We start from the raw sequence: 21,306 nt of genomic DNA, 5'->3' as shown, positions 1-21,306 counted from the left end.
GAAAAAAAGGTACCTTAAAACCTTCCACTTATCTCACAAGACTCAAGCCAACATTTTTCTTCATAAATAGCTCATAAAGAGTTCTTTGATGGATGATTATATAACAAAATGTGATCTTTTTTAACTACATGTATGTAAAATAAGATGGAAAAATTGTTATTTGCCAAGAGTCAAGTTTTCCATAGTTTATCACAGTAACAGAGAGGGTAGTGATACCTCAGCAGCTCCGGCTACGTTCAGTTGTAGCATGCCTTTCCTGTCCTTTTCCTCCATAGCTGAGTACTGGATGGACTGGACTTGATTAAAATTTGCTAGATGGGTGGGCTGAGGACAGAGCAACACACATAAGAAATTAAAGTAAAACGTGAACTATACTCATTAGTTTTCTTTGATCATGAACTAGAGTGCAATAAACCTGGATGAGTTTTACTTCATGTTCTTGGTAGAAACTCACCGTGGACCCCTTGTCAGTGAGGTAGCTGATTCCTTCCTCTGGCCCGATGGCTAATTCTACCTGGATCACCCAGCTGGACTGTTAAAGAGAGGATGAGATGCAAGTTAAAAGAGACAGACCGGGAGGAGGGAGAAGAGCAGGTCAGGAGAAAATTACAGAAAATAAAACATGAGCAAGGAAAGGGAGTAGGGACAGCATCAAAGCCCTTCTAGAAGGGAGTCTCAATACTTGTCATCCCTCCAGATGCTTGACTTGTGTAAGAACCATGTTTCTGTCTTACATGTCTGCAGGTATTGCTCGCTGGATACATGCAAAGCCTGATGCCACCAAAAGGGGTCGACCTAACACAGAAAAGCAGCGCTCCCTGAGGGCAGCGTGGCAGAGTGAAACTGAGCAGCAGACTCAACCTACCCCAAGGGCACATTTGAAGAACTCCTTGTCATAACGGTAAATTGGTGCAAGTATCTCCAAGAACTTCAGGATGCACTGCTCATCATTAAGGTTGGCTACTTGCTTAAATGTCTGCTGAATCAATTTTCGAAGCGTTTTAGCCTGCATGAAAAATGGAAAAAATATAAGAATAAAATTAAAATTTAGAGACTTGTTTCTTTTTAGACACATTAACAATGTTAGTCACTCAGTTAAACAGCAAACAGTCTGCCCATTCATCTACAGTGTACATTGTATCTTACACAGATTTACAGAGTGGATTTTGCTGAAGGACGTGTGGGTCTGCTGGCCTCACATGTGAATTTTTTGATCTCTTATGTCACCAACACAAAGTAGACAGATGGTAAAGAAAAATACATCAAGGAGGATCATTCTGCTATTTAATCCTCTATTCTCTGACACTCTTGGCACAAAAATGGACAACATATTGTCCTGCGCGCGCACACTGAATGTATAATTAGGAAAATAAATAAATTAATACACATACAGTATGCAGACGATCCTATGAACTGCTTTTTATATATAGATGGAAAAAAGATGAGTATTTAGCAGGCTTACAAGAGGAACATGCATAGGTTTAAAACAGAAGAACAATTAGGGGCATTCTGCACATTATAAGTTTAATGACTAAGAATGTATCAGATTAACCAACTGCAAACTTGATTTAGACAAAAACAACCAACTGACTGATCTCAGGCAGCCTGAATGACTTGGTATTACACATTTGTCTGCACTAAACATTTACTATAAAACATATATAAATATTCAGGACAGAAATATTCATATAACAATTTAATACTTAACTCATTTTAGTGCTACTTTAATATTATTGATTTGTCAATAAAATCTGTATTATATAAACTTCACTGCAGCAACACAGAGCCCTGATGCCAGGTGTTTACTTAAGCCTGAAGGAAACAAGAAACCCACAAATACTCTCTGTCTCTCTCAAACACACACACACACACAAAGTCCCTGTGTGCATGTGTCCTTTCAGTAGATGTCATTACAAAATGTGTTCCTCATGCTCCAGATAGGATCACTGTTTTAATTCCTAGAATTCCACCACACAAATGGGCATAAACACACAGATATTGTCCGTCCAAAGTGTCCACCCTTCCTGAGAGGAAGTACCACGAGTGGCTATCAGCTCCTTCATCAACACACTGACTGTCTCTATAGCAACTGGCTGACCAATTAGGACACTAGTACCTGCATCTAAACACCCCACTTACACAGGCACAAAACAATCAATTCGCTGACACTAGTTCACTTTATTAGCAGTCACTGGGAGCAGTCTAGTGTTATTGTAGTCTATTTGGTTTTTCCACGGCAAAGTATCACAACAGTCTGGCCATACGCACGATTTGTGATACAATGTTCTTCTTTTCGTCCCTGCGAAGCACGACTGATTCACCAACAAGAAGTTGCTTTATTGCTCCTAAAATAACAGTTATCATGCGTGAGCTACTGATGGCAGCTTCCAGCAGGATAACACGCCATGTCACTAACCTCAAATCATCTCAAACCTGTGTTTTTAAAATGACTGTACAGAGGTGACCTTCACAGTACCCAGATCTCAATGCAATACAGCACCTTGGGGATATACAGGCGATAAATCTGCAGCAACTGTGTGATATTATCATCTCAATAAGGAACAAAACCTCTGAGGACTTTCCAGCACCTTGCTGAATCTATGTAATGACCAATTGAGGTAGTTCACAGGGCATAAGGGGGGTCCAACCCAGTACTAACAAGGGGTAACCAACACAGCTGTGGGAGTACATATTTTGTTGGAAATTTAAATCTTAATATTAAGTCACATTTTTAGCATACACCATACACTGATGACATATATTGCATATGTCATATATTATAGTATACAGATCAATGAATTAAAAGTAATAACATATTATTAGGCCTCAGTTCTTTATTTCTTCTACTAAACATATTGCGAATATGACCATAAGTTTTGTTATATTAAAACCTTATCATACCAATCCTTAATAAAGTGTGCGGCAGTGTTTCAATAGTTCAGCCCGGGTCAACTTTGATCTTCAAATCTCCCAGAGGTCAGCTTTCCTAAACCTGCTGCCCGGCCAGTCAATGTGAATGAACAGAATCTGCTCTTTATAACATCAGTCACTGTTTACTATCACGGCCATCTGCTCTGGGTTTAGTGTGTGTGTGTGTGTGTGTGTGTGTGTGTGTGTGTGTGTGTGTGTGTGTGTGTGTGTGTGTGTGAGTGAGTAGAGTCCATTCAGGAAGAATAATCTCATTAAATGACTACCATTCTCTTTCACCAGAGTGAACAACACAAACCTAAATGGCAGCTGTGCTCGCTCCCTCTGTGTTTCACACAAACACTAACACAAATGTGCAGCATGTGAGTGTGCCACAGCTCCTCTTGCATTTAACTGGCAGTACATATTATATAAATGATTAAACACAAAACTGCAACACTAGTCAAAAATGGGATTAATCTGCAAGAAACAAAACGGTATTTAAAAGACCAATCGCGGCAGCCACTTACCAAGCTTACATATATTTTATGGATTTTTGTGTGTTTTGATGTTTTTCTGTATTTTTTAAGATCTCCCCTATTTTTCCCCCTCTACTAAGTGACTGATTTATTCAACAGAAAGTAGTCCCCCCCCCCTAAGATTTATTGAAACATTCTTACAGTGAGGATAAGACTGAAAATATTTACCAGGTATTAAATTAGCCAGAGATTCATTTTCTGTTGATTGGTTTGTTTTTGTGCAGCTCTCTCCGTCTCTCTGAAGTAAACAGTCTTCTCTTTCAGCTATGCATCAATTCAGATCAGGTGGTCACAGAAATTATAAACACTGCAATAAAATAATCTGTCGAGACATTTATAATCGAGTCAATTTATTGATGTTTGACTGCACATGTGTGTCACTGTGCGCCTCTTCGTGGCTTATAAAACAGACCTCTTGGGAGTGAATGTTGTGACGTCTGCCAAAGGAGCAGAAAAAGAGACGAGAAGAGAGGAGTCAACAAGGCTTGACAGACTTTTTTTTTTTGGGGAGGGGAGGTGAAGGAGATGTATATTGACACCTCCCCCTCCCTTTTCATTGTTGGAGAGAGAAAGTGGGTTTAAACATGACCCGAGGGTCATGTATACCCATCACACACATACACCAGAATGAACAGACACGGTCTCTCTCTCTCCTGCAGAGCATCTGTCTCCCCGCCTGCTGACATCAAGACCTTTTCGGGTCACCGGGCCTTTCACACTCTCTCACTCACACACACACACACACACACACACACACACACACACCAAGACCACTCTCATAAACACGTGCCGTAAATTTATCACTGACGCAGACACTGCTCAATATGCAAGAAGCACCACCACCACATACGACCAGCCAACCAAAAGGTCTTCTCAAAGAAACAGGAATCCGTAACTATAATACACAATATGTCATACTTTCCTGTTACTTTGGTAAGTTGCCCTCATTGAATCATTGAGTAGCACATCAGTACGCAGTAGTAGTTTCAATAACTGCTGACTACTTGTTTAACTGTATACTGGGATATATACGATACTTGAGCAAGTGTAAACCTAGCAGAAATTATTCTTTGTGGTTAAAAACAACATTCATCACATTATTTGATAATCTATGAAGGTTTTTCTAATGTTTCTCTATTTTCTTAGCTTGCTTCACATTTAATCTGCTGGACCTCACAATGTCTGATAACACATCAAATAACACATTAGAAAAATCTAAGACGAAGCTACTAGAAATCTGCTAATAAAACTACACTCCGATACCAGTGGAAATACACAATATTTCACATCCAGACTTGCAGTGTAACGAATATCCACACCAAACACACTGGGTTTGTGCACAAAATTTGTCCTCAAAAAAAAAAAAAAAAGACACCCAGCTGATATACGTCAGCTGGGTGTCTGATGTATATCAGTAATAGTTTACACTTTTAATATCATTGTATATTCAGTACCATTGCACGTTTTGAGCTACTTTTTGCCAAATGCAGCGGTCTGATTGGTCAGATCTGTTTATTTGGATCTGAAAAATCGAGTTTGGTTCGGAAAAATAATTCTGAAAAATATTTGCACAAATTTGTGACCTTCAGTGTGTAAAGCCCCCAAGTTTGCAAGATCAATATTTTGACCTTGTTTTTTAACTCAACCTCTCTCCACATGGACATGAAACCCACCTTAACTGAATCCAGCAGGTCTTTTGGGAAAAAACGCCTCAAACCAACATCTTTCCTGAAAAAAGAAAGACAGGAGGAAAACATCAGAATGTTTATCGTGGTGTAATTACAAAGAAGAATGTTAATTGGCAAGCGCTTCTGTCTTTATCTGATCTCAGATGAGTGTGTTTCATCCTCTCCTGGGGTATTGCCAAAAGCAGACGCAGACAGATACAGTTAAACAGGCAGGCAAGAGAAGACAAGAAACCGAAAGCGATGACTAAGTGCTGACTACAGCGCACTACTCATCTTTTCCTTTAAAGATGGGGTTGGAGAAAACCAATGAAGGCAGAGAGAGTTGCAGGAAGAAGTGCATAGAGGGTGACCACAGAGACAAAGAAAAATGAGCAGAGCTTTAACAGGAAGTTGGCTAATGACTCATACCCCTCAGGAGAAAAGACAAGTGAAGAGAGTGGGAGAAAGGCTGGAAGCTTGCATCACCCTTTTCCTATTCCCGTTTCCCCAATAAAGGTCAAATGTCAAATTACAATTAAAATAAAAAAGTCTGAAACAGGGATTAAAAATATAAAAATAGAGCTTTCAGAAATTCTCCCAGATTGTTAAACTTTTCATAACTTCTTTTAAAAAATGACCATGAAAGAAACTCCTCTCTAAAACGGTTCTCTCAAAATCAAAGACATGTCATCACAGGAGCAACAAGAAATATACACAGACAGAAATTATATAATCAAGCTGACCTCAGAGAACAAGCCCTGACAAAGGCCCACTGATTAAACAGCACTGCTCGGACTCCACAAAGAAGACAGCCAACTGCAACCAGCTGACCGTTTACATGCACATTACTGTATGTTCTGTGGCTCCAATGAGAGAAAACGCTAACAAGAACAAGCCCAATATTTTCAGCCAGTCTTTTTAGATACACTTAGAAAACAAACAGAGTTTACAGTGCAGACCTGCTCAATTTTTCACATTTGTGTAATGTGTTAGAACAATCAAAAAGTAATATCGAGTTAAAGCCCCTCTGGCTACAATGACTGCATCAGGCCTTGATGGATAATGACTTCCAACTTTTCTTTCCCCCCCAGCGAGCCAAACTGACTTAGATTAAATAAGCAGAAGGCCACATATTTGATGACTGATGACTAAAAATAAAACCAACATAAAAGAAAACTCCATGTAAAAACGACACCACCTCACCTAGATTAGCCTACCTACATCTTGGCAGTTGTCTCATATGGCCACACACAGAGGCCACCGATCAAATACACTAATTTGAAATTGAATCAAACCGCACTGAAGACCCACATCTGTCATTTCCCTTGAATTTCCTGAGCATAACTCAGCCTCTTATTTATTTGGGGGATTTTTTTGCTTCCCTAGCAAACCATGCTAAGAGGGTTTGGGTGCCATTTCAGCCCCTGGGGCCGGATTCTGCCCTTGTGTGATCTAGGACAGCCCTTGGTGGTCCAAACATCTTTCATTTGGGAATGATGATGACTTTCATGCTCTTGGGCATTCTTATGTTTTTCACCAGATCTTCACCAATTTTATCTCCACATCATGCCTTGGTTTTCTGACATCTGACACCAACTGTTAGAACCTAAAGACAGATGTGTGCCTTTTCCAACTACATCCAATGCATTCAAATTACACATGTGGATTTGAATCAAGATGTAGAAGAATTTCAAAGACCATTGATAGATGTAAGATCTCTCAGATCTCAACTGTATATGTAAGGAAAAAAATCAATATAGAGACCTCTTGCAGGTCAAGCCATAGAATACTTGGCACAATTTATAGGGAAAATGTGCACAAAAGGAAACACATAAAGGGTAAAGTTTCCAAAAATATGTGAATTTCTGCTTGGGCATAAATGGTGACAAATAAGAAATCTCTCTTGTTATAATGTTGCTAATGGAAGATGAAAAAGAAGCTCAGAGGTGAAAAACTCCTCTAATTAAAAGATGAACAGCTTTTTTTTTAAGCTGAACAAAAGTCTCTGGCTTTTCTGCCAGCAATCGAAAACGGTGGCCAACATGGGCCAACTAGAGCCAACCGCGCCATACATTACCCAAAGCGCATTATACATTTTTGGCGCTTAATGCTCATACAGGGCCCAGCAGGTCCTGATGGCCAACTGTCAGCTTCCTGTATCAAAGCCCTAGTAGCTCTTTCCATCTCGCTCTCTTGTTGGTTTAAAATATGCATGAGACAACATCTTTTTCCAATCAACTGAAAGAGGCAGCGAGGGAACGATGGAGACAAAACAAAGAGAGGAAGAACACAGAAGGAAAACCAGATAAAAATAGGGGAAGTGAACATGGTGCAGAGAGACAGAGAATGAGAAGAAGAGACAAAGAAAAGACAGAAAGCATTCCTCTGGATTAATTGGGGAGCTCGTTAGGCTGACGGGCAGAAAGAAAGAAAGACATGAGTGAAAGAGGACAGCTCATTAGAGTCAAACCAAGTTAGTGCCAAGCCTCATTTAGAGTTCACTTTGTAAATTCTTCAACCATCTTTCAGAGAACCCACAGTGGGACAACGCATTGAGAAAACATGAGTGAAAAACATAGAACAGTTTCCTCTTTAATACCCGTAAATGTAACAACAAGGACTGGAAATATACTCAGCTTCAATTTGCAGTTGCTCACATTCCCGCTTCCTAAAATCTATTCAATTTCTTTTGCACTAATCCAGATTTCTAGTCAAGTCAAGAGAAACTTCCTCTGCCAAAAAGTGATACACTGTGCTACTTTTTCTGATCTGTAGCTCTGAAAGCGGTGTTTCAAAACATGTTTCCAGGAAGAGAAATGATGAGATTAGGACGGACTGATGCACCAGAGAGGTTGGGAGCCGAACTGTGCTCCTGGAACTCTTTGCTTATGAAGATAATACTTACTCCAGTAGTTCATAGTTAGATTTCTTGTCCAGGGCATTTCCTCTCATCTCTTTAAAAAACCTCCTAGAAATGAATCCAGTGGGAGAGAGAAAGAGTGAGGTCATTTTTTTTTCATTTTCTTTTTCAATAAAATGCAAAAACTGCTGTTGCTTTGCACAATGAATAATAAACTCCAACTAATGTTGGCAAGAATTATCAGTGTAGCTGACGGGCAGACAGACTGTGCATTCTGCAATGGTGAAGAAAACAACTCAAACTGTACTTTAAATTGTTCGTCCAGCAACAACAAAGAAAACAGAGCGCTTAATACTTGGACTGAACCTTTTATTCTTTGATATTAAAAGAAAAAACAGCAATCTGCATGTGAAGAAATGGAAACAAAAGCAGTGGACTACATTGTGTTACCTAATTTCGAGACAGCCCAGTTTCAGAGCTACATCTTGTTCCACTTGATCTCCGTTTTCTGTCATGTAGTCGTTCTTCACCTGGAAGATGCAAATACGCAAAGGTGTTTATTAAGACATTTACTTCTCAACAAATGGAGGGTCATCTCGCTCACACACACATACAGGCAATCCTGCTGACCTAGATTATCCAAAGAAAAACACACTTGCAGGGTGTCTTCTAGTAGTGCCATATGCCTTAGTGCTAGCTGCTGGCAGGGAATGAAATATGTTTGGGTGTCTGAGTGTCTCTTGTGTGCTTGTGCATCTGTTTGTGTTTGTACCTGGTGGTAGAAGTAGTTGAGAGTAGGTTTGTCTTCTGTAAACTGCTGCACAAAGCCCTTTGGTAGATATCGGATTCTTAACTCATACCTACGGAGGAGAGAAAGAAGACAGAGACGTCACTACGTTACACTAATGTAAGGATTATTTGTGATGTGAATATAAAGATGTGCGGGTGAACAGAAGGAGGAGAATCAGCAAGGGATGGAGGGAGATTACAAAAGCACAAGATGCAAGAATGCAAATGAGAGGAGTGCTTGTAAAAATCAGTGTAGCAGAAACGGACAGAGAGATAGTTGTTGACTTAGTCACACAAAGCAGGCATCTGTTTCTGTCTCCCTCTTTATGTCCACCGAGCAAAAGGTCTCCACCTCACAATAGAATCAGCACTAAGACTGCCACAATAAAGGTAATGTATACCAGAGCATTAACATCCAAACTACTCAGCCTTTACAGCCACACAGCACCGTGCGCACAAGGGCTCTCATCACAATTCAACAGACGGGTCACGCAATTTTTCATGATGCCGGTTGCAATAAATCACTTCTGCTTCGAAATACAATACGGCAGACTGCTGAAGCTAGCCGTTTTTGGAACTACTGACTTTACAAGGCCAAATAAGTCATGTCTAACCGAGGCAGGAAACTGTTTATAAAGCATAACCTACAAGTTCAACATCCTCCAGGAAGGGGCTTGTTTAAGAGATGCAAGCATCTAAAACTCATCTACCTCATGAGGTCCTGGTTATAAACTTTATAAACTTTAAATTAGATTACCTAGTGTATAGTTTAGGTTTTGTTGGACATAAACAGGGACAATTGACACAACAAGCCAAACACATGATGGCAAACAATATGTCAAAACACGTTAGAAGCCTGTTTAGACATAACTTTGTATTAACATATTTATTCATAAACTACTGAACAATTCTTAACCATCCTGAAGACAGTCCCACAAATTATTCATCCATTTCTGCTGTGTAGCCATGTCAAGGAGAAATAGTCTAACCAGAGATACCCAGTCCTCCCTGGAACCAGCCTCCTGCTCTACCTCTTTCCAGAGGCAGGTGTTCCCAAGCCAGCCAACAGAGTATCCAGTATCCAGTGTATCCAGTGTATCCTGGTTCTAATCCAGGCTTTCCTCTGAGTAGGACATTCACAAAACACCTCATATAGGTGGCAGCCTACTCTACCAACTCTACTCTGAGTCCAGTGCTGACTGAGCACCTCTCATTTTATTGTCTTACTCACTACCCAGACCTCATGGGCATAGGTTAGGGTAGGAATATAGACTGACTGGTAAGGTGAAAATGCCACTTTCACACTCAGCATCTGCATCACTATCAAAGATGCAATAATCTGTCTCAGGTTCCTGCTCTACTTTCCCCTCACTTGTGAGTAAGGCCCTGGGATGCTAAAACTCCCCCACCTGAGTTTATCCCCCAGTAATTAAAAAAATGTGACCCATCCAAAATAGGAGGATCCTGTCTGGTCGCTTATAACAGCAGTCTAGCTTGCAATTTAATGTAGTGGCTCTTATCACAACATTACAAATACAGGCTTCATCTTGCACCTCCACTCTTCATTTGGCCGTGCTTGTTCATAGTTCTCTCTGACGTGGGACACGCCCAAATCTGGGTGGAGCCAGTGCACTTGGTCTTTGGATTGACCGTTACTGAGCCGCAGGCCAAAACATGAAGTCCAGCGCACTTTGTTGATATCTAAAATCTTCTGGATGATCCCCTGCAGACAAAGAGGAAAAAAGAGAAATAAAATGACTGATGACTGTGCAAATATTACTTCATGTCTATGAAGGTAAAATAAGCATAATTACAGTCACTTTCTAATGTGTCTGTGCTGTCCCTGGGTGCCAAAAACACCTGTATAAGTTTGATATATTTTAAATAAAAAAAAACTTTTTGTTGTGTCTTTTTGGTAAAAAAAAAAAAAAAAAAAAGAAGACACATGTATTCAATGTGCCTAGCTTTACTTTATTAACTCAGCCAATGTTTCCCTGACATTTTGGATGAGACCATCAATTTTTTAGTTTATGTCTGCGTGAGTTTGTGTCGGAGACTTCAAGAGATTTAACGCGACATTCCCACCCAAACAACTTGACAGACATCAAACACACGCGCACAATAATGCTCACAGAGCCATGTGTGCTCCCATGTAAAACGCTGGGGGGTCTGACCTAGATACTGAAGTAGAGAGGGATGAAAGGAGAGCAGAGGAGATCGGCAGTGACGTATGACCACTAAAATCTGAGCAGAGCTAGGTAGTTTCTACGTCATGGCGGTGGATCTAAAAGCATCCTACTAAGTAAACCTACACTAGCACGCGCACACATAAATGGTGCCCTGAGGTGACATGCATTAGCAAGCAAAATTCTCTCAGTGCGTTTGGGCCTGTTTTAACAGTGCCGACAGCTAGGACGTTGAGATGAGGACAAATGGCACAAAAAAAAGAAAAGAAAAAGTAATTTAAAAGTACTCCTGAGTGACAACTGTCACATTTTGACCTGAGAGAGTTATGAGCACCGAGTATTATTGCTGTGAAGGCTATTTCTTACTCTAAATAAATGTTGTGGGTCTCAGTTAATGGTAAAATGCCCCTAATATTGTGACACCATACAAAAAAAGCATCTTACCCTGACATCGGTTGCATCACCGTATCTTATATTGGAAGACCAGCAGCTATTTTCTGTGTTGCTCTCAAAGTGATGGCAGACTTTCAGAACCCTGTCCACGGAGCCGGCCATGGTTCGGTCCGATCCCCCCGCACTCAGTCGGGACTTGGCCCCTTCGAGGAGGGTGTGATTCAGGTTGGGGTCCAGGTAGGCTGTCGCCATGGTTTTCCCTGCAGACACTGCCGCTGCTAGGTGTCTGTCATATTCTGAGAGACATAGGAGAGAAAAACAGATTTTAATTAAATAAGGAGTAATCTAATTATTAAACTTAACAAATCCTGTGATAGTTGAGTATTTTAAAATATCTTTACAATCGATTCCCATTAAAAAAACAAAACCAAAGTTGTTTTTTTTCTGTAACAGAATAATGATAATTCTCTGGGTCTAACATTTAGTCTAGTTTCACACGTCCAACCAAGGGCACTCGCATGACAGTAGATACTTGTGGAGTAATTAGCCTAATATGTACAAGAACACAAATGTGTGTGAGCCTGATTTTAAGTAGACAAACCAAACCACTTTGTTAAGCACAGCGGTTAAACTACTTATTAATGCAAATTTCTAATCTGCCAGTCACTGGCAGCAACCCAATGCATTTCGGCATGTAGACATGGTCAAAGCAACCTGCTAAATTTCAAACTGATCCTCAGAATGAGGAAGAAAGATGATTTAAGTGACTTTGAATCCGACAAGGTTGTTGGTCCTGGACAGGCTGCTTCAAATATCTCTGAAACTCCTGATTTGCTGATGTTCCCACACAAGAAACAGAGAAAAAGAGAAAATATCCAGTGAGCAGCAGTTCTCTAGGCGCCTTCAAAAATGCCTTGTTGATTTCAGAGGTCAGAAGAGAATGGTCAGACTCCTTTGAGGTGGATGAACCACATGTTGAAGCCTGAAGCAGATGAGCTACAGCGACACACCTGGTGCCACCCTGCCGTATAAGAACAGGAAACTGAGGATCTAATTCACACAGTGTCACCAAAATTGTACAAGAGAAGATTTTTTATAAAAAGCATTTCCTGTTCTGATGAGTCCTGATTTCAGCTGCTGAGTCAGAATTTGCTTTAAACACAAAAGCATGGATCCATCCTGCCTTGTATCAATCTTTGGGTCTGGTGATGGTGTCATGGTGTGAGGGATTGTTTCAAAGTACCGGTTAGACAACACATGTCCATCCCTTTATGACCACAGTGCACCCACCTTCTGATGGCTACTTCCAGCAGGTTAAAACACCACCCCACAAAGCTCAAATAATCTCAAACAGTGAGTTCACTGCGCTCAAACGGCCTCCACAGTCACCAGATCTAAATCCAAAAGAGCACCTTTGGGATGTGGTGGAACAAGAGCCAATAAATCTGAAGCAACTGTGTGAAATTTTAAAACACGTTGTTGAAATTGTGCCACGAAGAATTTAAGCTGTTTTGAAGGCAAAAGGGGTCAAACCAAGTAACCCAGTAATAGTAAGGTGTACCTGTACTCACTCCAGTGAGTGCATGATAACAATACTTAGTTTAGAACTAGCCAAGACACATAGATGGTAACTTTTAATTTAATCCACTTTGAGTCAAAGCAGGGCTACAAATAACTGTTTGATCCACAAAATGTAACAGTGTCCAAACATTTGCACACATAACCGAGTGACAGTGATGTGTAATTTTTAATTTGTATAGTCAATGGAGTCACTACCGTTTCACTTTCTCTCTCCTGTTGAACTACAGATGTGCTACATTTGTTGCATGTTTGTTCTCACATACTCCTTAGACTCTTGCGTTGTTCCAAACTGTGTGCTGCAAGTATCTATTCTTCATGTGTTGTTTTTCACTGAGATACAATACAATGAACAATAAGATACCAGAGAGAGAAATAAAGAGAGAGGTGCAGTCAAGGTCAAGGCTCATTATGTAAGCAACCGTGCCTATAACACAGAGAAGACAATGGATCGCAGGACACCATTTTTCCTGAATAAAACGTTCTGACATAGACGCACTTCCTGGAATTTCATTGCAACTCCATCTGGAAATGCCTGAGAAGGACTAATTTCTCGACATAAGAGCGTGTGTGTGTGCACGCTGTTGTCATCATGGAACCGAGAAAAGACAGCAAGATCTCTTTCATGCTCCATTTTTCAACGTCCCTTTCTCCTGTGTGTCTCCTCTCCCCATCCATTAAAAAGGAAAATGGATATGTGCTAGCAGGTAATTACACCTGAGAGAGCGTGCACACACAGGCACGGGCGCACACTCGCACTGAGATAGCTCAAAACAGAGAGACTGGAAAGAGTTGAGTGATAGATTACAGTAAGAAAATGTGATCCCAACTTAATCTGCCAGTCCCAAATGATGATGACTTTCACATCAACAAATTAAAACTCTCTTAAGCTCTCTTTCTCTTTCTCACACACACACACCCAAACACGCACACACACACACACAAGTAGCTTTGGCTGTACACTAGTGCAGTTCCCATGGAGTCAGATGTCACACCGTGAGCGTGAGGAGTCTATGCAGAAAGAAGATTTCATTCATACCTCTCTCCCAACACATGGGGAAGGGGCTACAGCCACTTGTCGCCATGGAAACGCATGTCTCTCCCTCCCTGTGCCTGTCCGCGTCGAGGACAGACAGGCAACCTGCAGCTTCACAACCACGCATCACATGCAGTGAAGTTCTCGTCCGCAGGAGTTAAACAAACACACTAAGCTCCTGACACAGCTGCAAGAAAACCCTCTCATAATCCAAACACTAATTTACACAAGCACGCCGTCTCCGACGAAGAAAAAACAAAACAAAAAGTCTCTCATTACAAAGTTTGCTTCTCCTTGGCAAAAGCTGCAGAGAAGCAAGAGGTAATAGAAGCAATCCAGAAAAAGGAATACTTTGTAGTTTGCTGACAATTTGTCTGCAGTTTAAAAATCCAAGAGAAAAACAAAATCAGGGAAAGTTTCTTCTTGTTTATGCGTCTTCTCTTAATCTTTTCCTGTTATCCAAAAGCTCCACAACACAAAAAAAAAACCTCTCCAGAGACAGACAGTTACTTTCATCCACAAGCTGCACTCCTCCTTTTTTTTCCTGTCCACTCCTCAGCGGCCCCTCTCTGATGACAACACACTGTTTGCTTTTTGCCCAATTTCTGCCCCATGCCTGCACTCCATAGTTACACAGTTGCCTTGGAAGTATCAGGAGGCTTTCGAATTCGGCTTATTTCATTCAGCGAAGTCCCCCGAGTTGTTGAGAGGGAGCAAAAAGTTTAAAGCCAAAAATCCAACTGAACAGTGCTCATCCAGAGGACCTTCAGTTAGCTAGTGGTCAGACACCAAGAGGCAATTACTGTGCTAAGTAAGAAAGAAAAAAAAAGATCTTCTCTTGGAAACAAAAGTAAGAGAAAAAGGTCGACCAAGAAAAAACAAAACCGAGAGAGAGAGAGAGAGAGAGAGAGAGAGAGAGAGAGAGAAATGCAGCAATTGTTTTAAGGTGAATGAGAAATAAAAGAGGACAGAGCAACGCAACAGAAAGAAAGTTGAGTGGGGAATGAGAGCGCTCCAGAGAGGGCTGCTGGAGGAGTAGGAGGAGCCAGAAACTATTAATATGCTAATCCTGTCCCCTCTATGCAATAACCCCTCCCACTTTAGCTCAAGCTGACCTCAGAACAGTTCTCATCTTGAACTAATATTAACACTGCTCAAAAGAGCAGTCCCTTAGAACAACTCTGAAAGTCCTCCTTGCAAGCATAATGCATGTGTTACTGAAGAGAGGAGATAAATATTACTTAAATTCAATAAAAAATGAAACTATATCTTTATTAACAGAATTTAAAGTCCTTTTCATACTGTCGTTTCATAATGGCATACATGACCTCACTCATGCAGGGTCTTGCAAGCTCAATCAACCACAACATCACCCTGAACTCTATTTCTTATAAACCACCATTACAGCCAAACAACAAAAAACACACTTCCTTCTTTCAGACAAATATGTTATTTATTTTATAAAGAGAAGAAAAAAAAACCTTCTTCCACCACCGACACTGTTCCCAGTTTGCAAACTAGCAGCTGCACCCAATATGGCAAATCAACCCACTTTTAAATCACAAGGTTTTCAGAAGATCACACTCCACACTGTACAAAAAGCCCCTCAGCCAGAAAACACACAGAGCTCCCCCGCCAACTGTCCCTAATAAAGCGTCCCCATACCCAGCTCTACCAGGCTGCTTGTTTAGTGCTGCTTTCAATTTCTATGTTCAGCCAAGCGGCAACCTTGGCTGAAAAACTAAGTCAGCGTCGAGGTGCCAAAAACTGCCACTTGAGGCTGGCTCTAAAAGCGAGTCGGACCCCGCAGATCTCCCTCCGTAAAGCCAAACTACATGAGAACTAAAATGTTTATAACCAAGTAAAAAACACCATTTTGGTCTGGTCCTCACCTTAAGTAATTCAAGTCACTGAACTGGACCTCTCAACTGGTTTTGGAGCATTTGTAATTAAATGATCCACTAAATAAAATGGCCTGATGTGAGTTACAGCTCATTCAAAAAGTTTTGGTGAGTGAAATTCAAGCATTTCATTAGTCTCTAGGTAAATAGCACTAATTATCAGGTATCCATGTTTGTATTGCATCTGTATACCTTAGGGATACAGCTGGTTAACAAAGGCTGTGCTCAACTAAACGTGGTCACTTATGTGGCACTAAGCCAGTGCCCAAAATATTACCCTGGCTTTGAGATTTCATGCAGATTATGCTGCATGAATATTGTGTTACAGAACAGCCAGCAAGATGGAAAACATACCCAGCTGGCAAAGTCTGGGTGAATGTACTAACACTGGAGAAAATGTTTAGCTGTACAAAAACATCCAAATTATGGACTTTTTTTAAATGTTAATTATGTGTGAACACATCTCACCTGAAGAACAAAAACAGGCCTGAATACTAAAAACACACAAGTGTTCACAAAATCTTAAATTAGCTTAAAACTTAAGATTTCGCCACCAAGTCCCAAAGCTGCTTAACCGAGCAGCCATTTGGGTGTGCATATGTGTGTGCACGTGTGAGTTTCCTATAATTTGCGGCCCATCTCAGGCATAGGCCATTGTTATGAAAATGGGAAAGGGGGTTAGAGTGTGGATGTGGGTGTGGGTGTGTGGACTATTGAAAGCCTTTTGTCAGGGGGCCGGATGTTGCTGTGAATGGGAAGAGCCTTTTGGGCCTGAGCCAAAGTCTCTGTTCGTATTGTGCTGTGTGCTTATGAACATGTTTTTTAAGCACAGGAGGGAAGCACAGCACCCACTACCTACTTAATGTAAATAACATTTGAAAGCAGCAGGTAAACCTCAGATCTGCACTATCCACTTTGATGTGGTGATGTTTAATTAGTGAACAATCAGCGTGTTTGTTTCGATGCCTTGAAGGTGAAGAGCTTTCTGAATTTCAAACATGTTAGAACATACCTCATGAATTAAACACACATTGTTTTCTGCTTGCAATCTCCACACAATCTTTTACTTTGTCACAGCTCATTAACTCTTTACAATGTTTAAGCTCCCCCTCTTCATCTGTAGTGCAGTTATTAGGCAGTACTACAGACGTCTGTCTGTCAAACACAAAATAAGGTGACTTAATGATTAGACTAATTAGAATATTACACCGATATTAGAGCATGAATAAAATGTTCAAAAAAATATACCTGGGTTATTACCCAGGTATATTTTTTGTTAAAATAAAACACAAGACACTGGTGTCATTCTAAAAACATCCGGTCCAACCAACTCTTCTTCCTTTTCATTTTTTCTTACTTCCTCACACCTGGCCATGAGTATTGTTAAGCTATACTCCAGAAGGAAGCTCTGAACACGTCACAAAAACGTCGGTGCTTTCAGAAACAAAAAGTAACATCATCTGATAAATTAATTCGTCTAGATGATAAGTGGAGGGGATTAAAAGCCAGATAAAGAGCTAATTGTGTAGCTTGTGGACACGCAGCATTAATCTGCAGTAAGTCCTCAGGTAGGCCCGCACAATTAATTGAATTTTTAATCTTGTTTGTGATTTTGGCCTCCCAGAATTAAATGAACATATTCGACCGATACTGAAAATACGTGCTCCACAAAAGCAAACCAAGGAAAAGCAAATAAAGCGCTCCCTAAATCTTTGCCTGACGACATGCCTGCATCTGCCAATCGCAGCTGTTCCCTGCACCGCGCAGCTTGTATTTTTCTGGAATAACAAATAGCAGACTGTCAAAACTAAACACTGCAGAAGGTGAAGAGCTTGTCCATGGAAGCGGATTATTGCCTTCAGATTTAGCACAAGTCATGTTAACTAGGAACAAATCGCATGCAAAGAGCGCCGTAGAGCCTACACCATAAAGCATCACAACTTAACTTGTTCAACAAAATCAAAACACAGCACTAACTCCAGTATACCAAATGCATGAAGGCAAGAAAAACATGCAGTGGTTGCGAACATGAATCTTCCAATGTCAACTCAGATATTCATAAAAATCTGTCCAGCGCAGCAGTGCATCCATCCAGCTCACAAAGACGCACCGAAATCATGAACACAGTTGCATCTGCACAAAGATGTCTCTAACAAACACGCTGAGCAACTGAGACTTCAGGAAAATGTAAAGATAGGACATGTACTTAGGTCCAGTGAATAAATACTTTAATAGAAACTTATAAGAAGTTTCGATTATCAAAAATATAAACAAATATAAAAACGAAAGCAGAGAGTTGTTGATTTAATTTTGTTTTTTTTAATTATTTATTTTTTTCCTTCTACACGATACATTACATTTAGGTGAATAAGGAGGACTAATTTTATGTTGACAGTGCAATGAAAATGTTTTAGTCGCTATAAATCAACAAAAACTCATGATAGATAATCGGGGTACTAATACTGAGCACAATAATCTTGATAATCATTTTGGCCACAGTCGTGCAGCCTGACCCTCGGGTTGTTGTTTCAAGTTTTCTGTCTGCAGTGTGAATATTCTAATTAGACACACAGGCTCTCACTCTCTTTCTCACTCCTGCTCACTAACGAGGCCAACATGTCGACACAAACGCACAGATAAATAGTCCCCCTCTGTTTTCTGTCTTCTTTAATTGTCTTACACAATCACAAACATGACTCAAATAAGCACTTGCTACTAGTTCAGCTGTTCATTAGCAGAAGCACAGAGTCTGACGATGTATATTTGTGCACTTCCTTCAAGGATGCCTATAATAGGCTGCCATGTTTCTGTTTTCTGAATAAATAACTGTGTAGACCACAAATAGGGAAATATAAATAAGATATGATGATATAATATATATTTTATCGTCATATCATATAATAACATTCCCACTGCCATTACTTTTTGGGAATAAAATAATACAGATAACACATGTTAAATGTTATCTTTGAGTAAATAATAATAAAAACTGAGAGGCAACTTAAAAGCAATATCTTAGGTTAAATTGATGTTATCCAATTGCTATTTCTATGGCAACTGTGGGTCACCCACTTACCTGTGTAGTAGGCAATCCTGGAAATATCTGAAAGACAAATGGAGAAATAACAGAGTTAGCCAGTTTGTTAAATTATATGAGATTTGGACAAAGAAATGATCAAGTCTGTTCAAAACTTAAACAGAACTTTATTGAGTTAATTCCCACAGTAGGTGTCCGCAACTCGATTACTTACAGGCTGTGAATTGCAGAGCGGACGTATTGCTCCACAATGTGTCAAGTTAAATAGATTAGAAATCAATCAGTCCCCTGTTTTGTAGCACACGCACGCACACACACTTAGTTTTCACTGAGACATTGACAGATTGTTTTTACCAATCGATACCCCCTTTGTGACAAGATTTACCCTCGCTCCTTATAGGCTGAAGCTTCATTGTTTAAACATGTGAAAGACCTAAAGTGGGGAAACGCCACAGAGCGGGGTTATTGTTCACCGTGATCAGGCAGCTGTGAAACCAGGATGTTACAGGCCATGATTTAACCTTTTTTGCCTTTGATTGGAGGCTCCAATAAAACATACAATGGCTGCAGAGTTTAGCTGCTTCTATTTAGCTTCTTCTCTGAAACTGCCAGTTTCCCATAACCCCTCTCACATAGACATTTATGTGTACATTCAGAAAACCATAATACTAGCTTCTAAGAGCTAAAGGTCAGACTAATGTTTTGGTTTGTTTTGTTTTAATTGTGCAGGAGGAAATTTAAGTCCTGGCTGGATTCAGACTGTGGTTAGGAGGAGACACAGTTGGTCAGACTAATCAAGCAAAACAAAGCTTCTCAGGTAAATGTTTTTTTGGAGGGTTTTTTTAAAACCTGGCAAGCATAATAAAGCCACCTTATTTTTCATGCATTAAAACACACAAGGTATGTGACTTGACAACACATTTAGCAATGGTTCAATGGTAAATCCTGCCGAGCAGGCTCAAAGCAAAAGTATCAGTCCCACTCTTATTACTGTACTCTATAGGTCCCCACACACCCACAGGAAGTCTAGGAGAAGCCTTTTGGGAACATGACACCGAGTCACAGCAATGATAGGGCTGCATGTAGTGGAGGGCAAAAGGATAAGTGCCTAAGTGCTTTGGAAACCCTGATCTACACAAAAATACTGGGTAAACACGCACCCACAGGCCGACTGCAGGGGCTGTCAACATAGATGATGTAAGTAATGGCTGGAAGAAAACCTACACAAAGAAAGAAATGCCATCAAGGTGACTCATGGTGGGTGTGCTATCGAAATGCTGTGTAACATGAAACCCTCATAGTACTGTTTATGAATGTGTGCATCTATAGTGGTGATGGTAATAAACAGATTCAAATAACTCACCGGTGACCACCTGCAATATGACTCTAATTGCAAAATTGTCAGCGTATTACCTTCAGCAGAGGCAACATTAATAATCAGTTTTCCATTATTAATATTTGCAATAAACTGAGGTCTGTGTGTGATTCTATAGCACTGCACAATAAAACAAACATGACCTTATCATGGGAAGATCCAGACATATCAAATTGCACCATGATATATTAGATAACATCATGGCAGTGCTTTCACTGATAATGTAATTCTAGGAAACTTCATTCCTCTCCAATTTAATTCAGTTTCATTTATATAGCGCCAAATCAGAACAGCAGTTGCCTCAAGGCGCTTTATATTGTAAGGTAAAGACCCTACAATACTATGTCCTCTTGACCCAAACAGCGGGGAAGCCAGAACAGAGCCCACCTCAAGCTGCAGGCACGTATATTTTATCTAATCACCTCATCTGCAAAGTATCACCCTTTGAAAATCAAAGACAACCATTATTATATCACACCATGATAAATGGGTTAACTTAATCCTGGGTGTCTAATACAGACCAGAGTAAACTGATATAGACCAGTTCATGATGGTATAGTCTGTTTTATAGTCCCTATAATGACCTCTAGATAGACCTGAAACCTATAGGCACCATCTGTCCCCTGGATGCTATCAGCGCTCCACGCCAGCTCCATTTGCTTCTCAATGTCTCTCTGTTAAGAGCGCAGGGAAGGTTAAGTGCTATGTAGTCTGAGATCCACAACAATGCTGGCATTGCTGCAGTCTGCATTTGACTCCATAGGAGACAGTGGTCTTTTCAGGGCTTAGAAACAAGATGAGACAGCACCTGAAATGCTGGAACAACAAATTGTAATCGTGAGACTCCCTTTTCATCCGTCGTGCTTTTTTGGCTTAGAAAGAAAAGGCTTTTTTGTAATCCATGGCATACAATTTAATACAGTTTAAAGAATTTAAATCACACCCAAATAACAACACAACTGTCTTCCCCCGCACATTGGCAGACTGATGTGTATGCTCCTTGCCGGTTGGTATTACACTAGAAGCCCAAAAACCCAA

General features: G+C 40.4%; 1 protein-coding gene across 8 annotated transcripts in view; it reads right to left on the bottom strand.

Moving 5' to 3' along the window:
- Positions 1-21,306, bottom strand: part of ptk2aa (protein tyrosine kinase 2aa) — a 64,779-nt gene that overhangs the window by 27,598 nt on the left and 15,875 nt on the right. For 3 of the 8 annotated variants that reach the window (XM_065470762.1, XM_065470759.1, XM_065470761.1), the window contains 10 exons: positions 18,933-18,959; positions 11,393-11,637; positions 10,316-10,485; positions 8,746-8,833; positions 8,424-8,503; positions 8,019-8,081; positions 5,120-5,174; positions 866-1,006; positions 455-532; positions 217-324 (listed from right to left, as the gene is read on the bottom strand). In XM_065470762.1, coding sequence (XP_065326834.1) covers positions 217-324; positions 455-532; positions 866-1,006; positions 5,120-5,174; positions 8,019-8,081; positions 8,424-8,503; positions 8,746-8,833; positions 10,316-10,485; positions 11,393-11,593 — 984 coding nt within the window. In that variant the 5' untranslated portion in view covers positions 11,594-11,637; positions 18,933-18,959. Of the gene's footprint in view, positions 1-216; positions 325-454; positions 533-865; positions 1,007-5,119; positions 5,175-8,018; positions 8,082-8,423; positions 8,504-8,745; positions 8,834-10,315; positions 10,486-11,392; positions 11,638-13,958; positions 14,876-18,932; positions 18,960-21,306 lie in introns of those variants that run through there. The other 5 variants (XM_065470755.1, XM_065470756.1, XM_065470757.1 and 2 more) reach the window with 3 other exon arrangements.

Source organism: Pelmatolapia mariae, linkage group LG22 (assembly GCF_036321145.2).
Source record: "Pelmatolapia mariae isolate MD_Pm_ZW linkage group LG22, Pm_UMD_F_2, whole genome shotgun sequence".
Lineage (NCBI taxonomy): Eukaryota > Metazoa > Chordata > Actinopteri > Cichliformes > Cichlidae > Pelmatolapia > Pelmatolapia mariae.
The sequence above is the reverse complement of the archived record's forward strand: the minus strand, read 5'-3'. Positions and strand labels throughout refer to the sequence as shown.